At 26.2% G+C, this 8,279-nt stretch overlaps 1 protein-coding gene across 1 annotated transcript; it reads right to left on the bottom strand.

Annotated features, from left to right (window-relative positions):
• Positions 1-5,669: 5,669 nt before the first annotated feature.
• LOC105362691 (Radiation insensitive 1) lies at positions 5,670-7,676 on the bottom strand (the record flags this gene model as incomplete). The annotated part of the gene is made up of 6 exons (XM_011500176.1): positions 7,637-7,676; positions 7,291-7,529; positions 6,623-6,847; positions 6,236-6,430; positions 5,783-6,058; positions 5,670-5,705 (listed from the first exon to the last, which is right to left on the bottom strand). Coding segments are annotated over exons 2-6 (828 nt in total), but the record flags the coding sequence as incomplete, so codon positions are not given.
• Between the last annotated feature and the right edge of the window lie 603 nt (positions 7,677-8,279).

Genomic DNA, 8,279 nt, shown 5'->3' with positions numbered 1-8,279 from the left:
GATTGCAAAATCAAAATCTTTGACTAAATATTCGATTGCTTTTTAATTATATATATATATATATATATATATATATATATATATATATATATATATATATAGCTTATATAATAAATATCGTTTACAAATATATTTTATAAATATGAAATAATTTAAAGTGGACGGGATAATAATGAACTATTAACATTATTTTAATGAGTAGGATTTATCGCTCCATTTTATGATTAAGTGCTTTTGTGATTATTGAGTTGTTGGTAACTAAACCGCAAATTCTTATTCTCAAGTGCCATCGCTCGATCAAGGCTTTCTTATCTCAGATTTATTTTTTAGCATACTTCAATAAAACCCTCTATTTATCCGATTAAATAGTCATTTTCTATTGGGTTTAAAATTGCATAATATTTGTCGCTTAGTATTTCACACCAATCTAATAATTATTGATAATTATTTCGTACCATGTAGTCATCATCTTTATATATATACATATTCTAATCTAACAAGTTCTAATCTAAGTGATGTCACAAGTAATCGAGTCATTAATAGAGTTTTATTGTATGTTACGAACAATTTTATTTGGACTTTATACAATTGATTAATCAACTTGCAAGTAATCTCGACAATGAGGATACTTTGTTATATATATATATATATATATATATATATATATATATATATATATATATTAACAGATCATTCCACTTTGAGGCGCAGTAAAATTACAAACTTTTTATCAAAAATTTTAAAGCAAATTGATACTTTAACTGAATTAAAATTCTCATATATTCTGAATATAAAGAAAGGAAAAAAGATTTTTATATTAAACATTATTAATTCAATGTAATTGTTTATTTTCAATAAATTAGTAAAGACTTTTTTGACAACTATTTTTTCCATTGCAAATATAATTTTGAAATATGCATAAGGATTATTAACATTATTAGAATTAAAAATCAAAACTAGAATAATATTCATACAATGACCAGAACTAATTAATTTTAATAACAAAAAATACGAAGAAAAAAAATAGGAGATTTTCAAAATAAAAGTATATTTTATACAAATTTTTTCCTATGTTTTTCTTTAACTGAACAATAGAAAATAAAGAATAAAATTCATGGACTCGAAAAAAATAGTTGTTCACATGCAAAATCAATTTATTCAAAATGATCGACTGTAGGAGCAATTAATTTGAAATAGAATTTAACTCTTCTTAGAAATTTACAATCTCATTCTTAAACGTCTGTCTACGAAATTAAAATGATAAATATACCAACTTATCCCTTATATCATTTTGCATACTCAAATCGCAAAATCGAACACTTAGGCTACGTACGTCATATAATCGACAAACTATATAGTAAAAACGAAACTTTCATGCGTAATAAAATAAAATGCCATAAATCAACAATGCAACTAAATAATTCAGGTGACTGTTCATTTATACGTAATTTTTAGTAATACGATACTATTTTATATACAAATATTTTGTTAATTAGATTCACCGAGGCCATAATTCTATATGGCTTTATACATAAAGTAACAAAGGAAACATATAGAAGACGTTTTTCTTCTGCGTTCATTCCTTTACACCGATTAGCTGATAATACAGCATATGTATTAAAAATTGTGAATTTATCAGCGTCGACTTTTACTATCTTACACACTCCTTCCTGCACTTAATTAAAAATGCCATTTATTGTTTAAAGTGCGTAGGAGGGCGGGGGATAGGGCGCAAATTGATCATTATGACTTTTAACAGACGGCTATTCAATGGATTTGAATAACCGTATAGTCATAAAATAAAATAATCTTTAAATTTGCTATCCTGTACAGTTTTAGTCTTTAGATATGCTAATTAATTTTTGCTATCGATATTAACAATGCTTTCATTAAATAATCACCAAGTTAGCTGGTATCGTCACTTTAATTACAGTAATCAGACGAGTACATTTGCTTTCACGAAATACTTCAATATCATAAAAAACATAAAATATAATTAAGTAATAATAAAACATTGGACAATATCTGTAGAAATATATTAGAGTCTAGATTTTTGTAAATATAATTCTGTAAAATTAGTCGGATTTTTTTTCGATTATACGATAAACATAACAGATGAATGAAAAATATTTTTTTTGTTTGTTTTTTTTTTTTTTTGCAGTTTTAACAAGACTTATTTTCCCATCAATGTTATACTTTGCAAGCTAAATATTTATTTTAGGGACAATTTCTTTCAAGTCATACTCTACGTGTCAATCATATATCAATCAAACATGCTCATAAACTTTTCTAATCAAATAGTGGAGACTGATATTTATCTATGCTAAATGTGATTTTCATTCTACATTATACATGTTGTTTAATTTTTTTTTTTTTTGTTTTATAATTTTTATTATTATTATTCATATTACTCCGTCTTAAAAAAATTTCCTATCTATTTTCATAATATGATCGACCTTAAACTCATTACCATTAAATGTGTTATATATTTAGATGTTTTAAATGTACATTATAATTTAATCGCCACATGCCTGGGTAACTTAACTAGCTAGATTCTTTAATCTCTATAGAGTATTTAATTCTATATAATATTTCGTACGTTAGCTGCCCTAATATATAATATTTAGTATATGGACAGGAATCACCATCAATCTAGCTAGTGACTAGTTGTACTAATTACAATTACGATCTTTACGTAATAAAGATTAGTCAATGTAAGATAGGCTTCGATCATATGGTAGTTTCGTAATATCTCGTATAAACCAAGTGAACTACTAATTGAATAATTAGTTTTATGAATTCTTATAATAAAAATGAACAATACGTATTATTATGTAAGAAAATGTCAAATGCTTAGATATTGGAGTGGATACATAGAATTGTCATGTGGGATCAAAATTTATTAGAGAACATAATGTTTTGTAATTTATTTTCTTAACGACGTCTCGGTGCAATACATGATTAAAAATTATAAGGATAGATGTTTAGACTAATTAGACGTATTTTGTCATTGTGTACGGATTTTCATTACCGTTGATTTGACGACCTTTTGTCGTGATAATAATGCCTCGGCTTTTATGGTCGGTGCTCGCGTTTTAGATTTTCGACAGATCGATCTTCAGCTCAGCCTTCAGGTCTGATAAAATCTTATGAATATATATATATATATATAGATTGCGCAACCTACGGATCGAATATTATTTAAAGTTTGTATATTCGCTATGAATTGAAGAATCTGTACATGGCCATTCTAAAACAAAAACAAACAAAAAAAAAAACAAAAAAAAAGAAAAGATGTTAGAAGCTAGATTAACGTCTTTATGCTAATGCCAGCCGGAAAAAAGTATGATTTATAATTGAGATTTTATCGATAGGAGGGTACATTGTATTCATAAATGTACTTAACATCTCATTCTTATTTTGTAATGATGGATGCACGCAACCCGTAAATATATCTATTTGCCAGTAGATTATGCCGTTTAGAGCAAAATATAGATCGTCATCTTGTGATTTATTTTTCGGTGATTCTTGTCCAAACCAATGTTAAAATATTTTTACACTTTTACATTTTTACATTTGCCAATGTCATAATTTATCCTCATTATTTGCAAATACATTATAACTAGTGTAACAACTATTATGGCCATGCTATCTTTAAATTCTAGTTCAATATCAAAAGGCTACGTCTTTTTAAAACTATCTTTTATATTATATACGTACGATAATTTAAAAAAAAAAAAAAAAAAAAAAAAAAAAAAAAAAAAAGTAACTCCAAGTCAGTGGTACTCTTAACAGTTTGCAAATAACGATAATTTACCGAATTAAATATTGTATTGTGTAATTTTTGGTATTGGTTTTAATTTAGTGATTTTAAATCGTGTAGTTTTCATGCTCCTCTCTATAAATATTATTTTTTTTTATTAAATATATGATAATTATTAAACATTTAATACCCCTAGAATTATGCTTCTATACTTTTTCATAGTTAATTTTAATATTGCAATGAATAATTATCGAACAGATACATCGATAAAATGAGACTTGTATAAAAACATCGTCAATTGCATTTTGATTTGCTTCTTTCATGAAAGCCTGTAGTTTTATTTTATAAACGCGGAGCTTAGAGATTTCCTCGACCAGTATTGATCTTCGAAACAGTAAATTAATTCATTTTCCCAGTATTTCTTTCTCATTTCATTCGTCGTTACTATTGAAATTCAATTATTTTCAATATTTCACCATTGGCAAATGCAATGGTAGGCTATTTATCTGGTAATTTCTTAATTATCATAATTTTGTTCTGAAATATTTTTTAAAAATATCGATAATATACTTAAATGTTTATATCAGTGGGAAAAATGTTTGAATACCTACAATTATAAATTTGACGACTAAATCCATCTAATGTAATTGCATTTTAGAAATATTTAATCGATTATTATATATATATATATATATATATATATATATATATATATATATATATATATGTATAAATTTACGACTTTTTATCTTTAATGATAAAGGTTTCATTTTAAATGTTGTAAAAGTCTCAGTCAAGCATCAATTGCATAGGAATATTTACTTAATAACGTTATAAACTATAATATTATATATCGGAATTAAAATTATGCTGTGCTACTAGCATTCCCAGTTTTATATATATATATATATATATATATGTGTGTGTGTGTGTGTGCGTGTGTGTGCGCGCGCGCCTGTGTACGTATGGGTGTACCATACCAGAATAATATGCGACAAAAGGGCCTTTGTGCCTTTGAAAGAAAATCTAATCAACTCGAACTGTAATTATTGTACAGTATGCTCATTTTTATAATATTGTAAAAAGAGAAAAAATTTTTTGCTTTCTTTTTTATGTTAATATTTTAATTTTAATGTGTACACGATTATTTTTCACGCGTATTTTACAATTTATTTATAAAATAATATAATATGAACATACTGTTGACAACATTCACTCTAAGATTAAAATGTAGATCTGTGCTAGTTACAAAGAGGAATAAAAGCACGTAATTTTTTGTTTAGTTCTATTGTGCTTGTTTCGTCAAATGTGTTATTATATAATAAGCAGCTATTTTTCGATTAGGGACTCTATATTAAGAATTGCGTATGTTTTATTTTTTAAGTATACTCATGCCTAACTTTTTTATTAGTAGAGCTGGAACAATGTAGTTTCGAGGTATGTTTAATTGAAAGCGAATCTTCATTTAATTAAATTTAAAGAGCGATTAAACTCATGCAATTTTCACGATTGTTCTAAAATGTAAATGATGCAATGTAATGTTCTTCCTTATGGTACTGCACAAAATTTCCGTTAGTAAATAGGATAGTTGTGTTTTAATGAAATATAATTTGAAATTGTAATTTATTTTCCTTTTTATTGTTAAATTTAATAGATTCCATCTTAATGTGTTCTTCAACGTTGTCACAGAGTGTAACACTTCTCTTTAAATATACTTAAATAATGCAAACATCGTGTACAGTATCATCTAGTCTAAATAAACTCAGCCTTTATAAAATTGTAGTTTTTACTTCTGTCCGCCAATAATTTATATATTTGTATTGTGAAATATTTATACAATGCATTTAATGTTAATTTATACTTAATTTGTACTATTATCATCATTATTATCATTATTATCATCATCATCATCATCATCATCATCATTAATAACTGGTGAAACCTGTAACATGCATATATTTTATTATTTGTTTAAATCGTCTTATATAAATATGTTCAAGAAGTTACATAAGTAGTTACATAATATTCTATAAAACAATTGACGTCATTGTCTGTTTTAATCATATATTGAAAACATAAAATGCCAGCTTCGTTGGTCCTTAAGGAAACTTTATTAGAGAAAGGTACGGCTTTCATTGCTCGCCCCATGTGTTTTAGCAAGTATTTTGATTTAGACTCTTTCTTACATTGAAAAGTCTCTATTAATTCGGTATTATGTGGAAGTTCAATATGACATTCACCAATAGTTCCTTTTGTACTTATCATAAAATAAGGCGATTTTGGTGATAGAAGCAGCTTGAAAAATATATTTTACATATAATTATTATAAAATATTAACGGAACAATTAAAATCATACAAAAGCGAATTTATCAATGCAAAATAATTTAGTACTTTTTGATTTTTATACATAACTCATATTGTATACGAGTAATTTTTTAGCTGAAGTTTGATATAAAAATTATTTTTCTTACCTCTAAATAAATACTACTGTTATCAAGTTCTGCGAAAATATCTTTCAACAATTCACTTTGTAAAAGAACCTTATTTACTACAGCTTCTGGATCTAAATCAAAGTCCAATATTTCGTCAGGATCATAACTTTTTAAAGAACAATCCACCACTATTCCATTTCTTTCAATAAGTATTCCCACGGGATAGCCAACACGCTATTAAAAGGTACAAAGTTTTACAATATTAATAACTCAACGATTTTTATCAAAGCTTTTATTTTAGATAAAAGAAATTCTAATTTATGATTAAATAATACTTTTAGACATATAATTATATGCTACTAATAATTGAAATTGAAAGTGAAACGAATACTATTTGTTCAATTTTAGGGTATAGCGATACTGAACTTTATACAATATGTGTAATAAAATAGGGTTGTCTGGGGTATATAAACGATACCCCAACATTGAAAGAGTCTCAATTAATGAATCTAAACATATTCGGAAAATGACGTCCTCTGTCAATATAAATTCTTCAAACAGTTGAACTGGTATGTAAGCACTGGCTTGCATACATTTTGCTTCTTCAACGGTAATTTTCATGCCATTTGCAGAGACACAAAATGTTGCATACTACAAAAATATATAAACAAATGTCATAGATGTTTCTTAAGCAATCTTTTTAAATGCTAATTAATTGTAACAAATTAAAAATAAATTTATTCCGCTGGTTTACAATATTACACCGATTGAAGTTAATGCACAAATTTGAATATTTCTACATTTCTGTTTATATCCACATTCTATTGTGTGTTTATCAATTAAATCAATAGTTATCTTAATATTAGATTTTATTGTAAATTAATTATTGTAAAATAAATTGGATAAACGCAAGTGAGAAACGAGAGATTGTTCCAAATTTTTGAAATTCGGTTTCTAATCAATATAAGTAGGGCGAATCAAAATTTTATTTCATTGTTTATTATTCATATATTATTACTATAAATATTGAAAATAAGAATTTTGAAAAGTGACATATAAATTTAATGCTATATAGTAAATTATTTTTATTATACCTCTTTAAAATTTACAGCTTTCAAGAGTTGAAGAACTATTTTGACATTACCTAATTTAGCCGTTAACTTATATTCACCGTCATTAATGATACTCATATCTAAAACGTCCTAATAATAATTCGCAGAATTTTTTCTCTGGTATAGTTTCGATGCTTAAGTGATTGCAAGTGATCGAAGCTAACCAAACTGCGAGTATATGCTTACATGTAAAAGTATTTTGTTCTTTAAGGACTTGAATTCTGAAAACGGGAAGAATATTAAAAAAATTAAATTGCTCAGGTGGTCTAAAATAAAAAAGATTTTTATTTACAAATGTAAATAAGTGAAATTTAGGAAAATTTCATACTCAAAAGCTAAGCAGGAGCAAAAGTTTATATTAGGAAAAATAGTATAAACTTCACTGCTCTGTCCCTCAACTTCAAAGAAACAAAAATCTTTCTGTTTCTTAATATTATGCTTCAATGGTTCTATGGTAAAAAGTGTTATCTTCCTTGCCTCGTATAATTCTAAGGCTCTTTCAAAAGTCGCTCCAAACATGCAACGTAACTTCAATAACGTGTCAGGTAAAACTGTGAATATATAATATAATGTTTATGTTATTTATAATATGTGGACATATTGTGTCCTAGATACGTAGATAAAACAAATATAATTTTGCCAACGAATCAATGTTTAACGAAATGGAATTCTATCTTTCATCCTAATTTGATTTTTGAAAGTCGATTTTATTGAAAAATTTGATTTACACGAATATTCGAGCAAACTGAACCTTCTGCGCAATGATAAAAAATAAAGACCAAATGTATTATTACATTTATTGTCTTTAGTATAATTTTCGGCAGCCTCTTTTAAAATATGACGCACAGCACTTTTAAAACAAATATTAATCGAGGCATTATCGTCGGCATTCATTTTTTCTCAACGTACATCCCACACATTTTGTTAAAACTTTATAAAAAAAAATACGGCGTCCACGTCGCTAAGAATGA

This window comes from Ceratosolen solmsi, unplaced genomic scaffold (genome assembly GCF_000503995.2).
Source record: "Ceratosolen solmsi marchali unplaced genomic scaffold, CerSol_1.0 scaffold41, whole genome shotgun sequence".
NCBI lineage: Eukaryota > Metazoa > Arthropoda > Insecta > Hymenoptera > Agaonidae > Ceratosolen > Ceratosolen solmsi.
The sequence above is the reverse complement of the archived record's forward strand: the minus strand, read 5'-3'. Positions and strand labels throughout refer to the sequence as shown.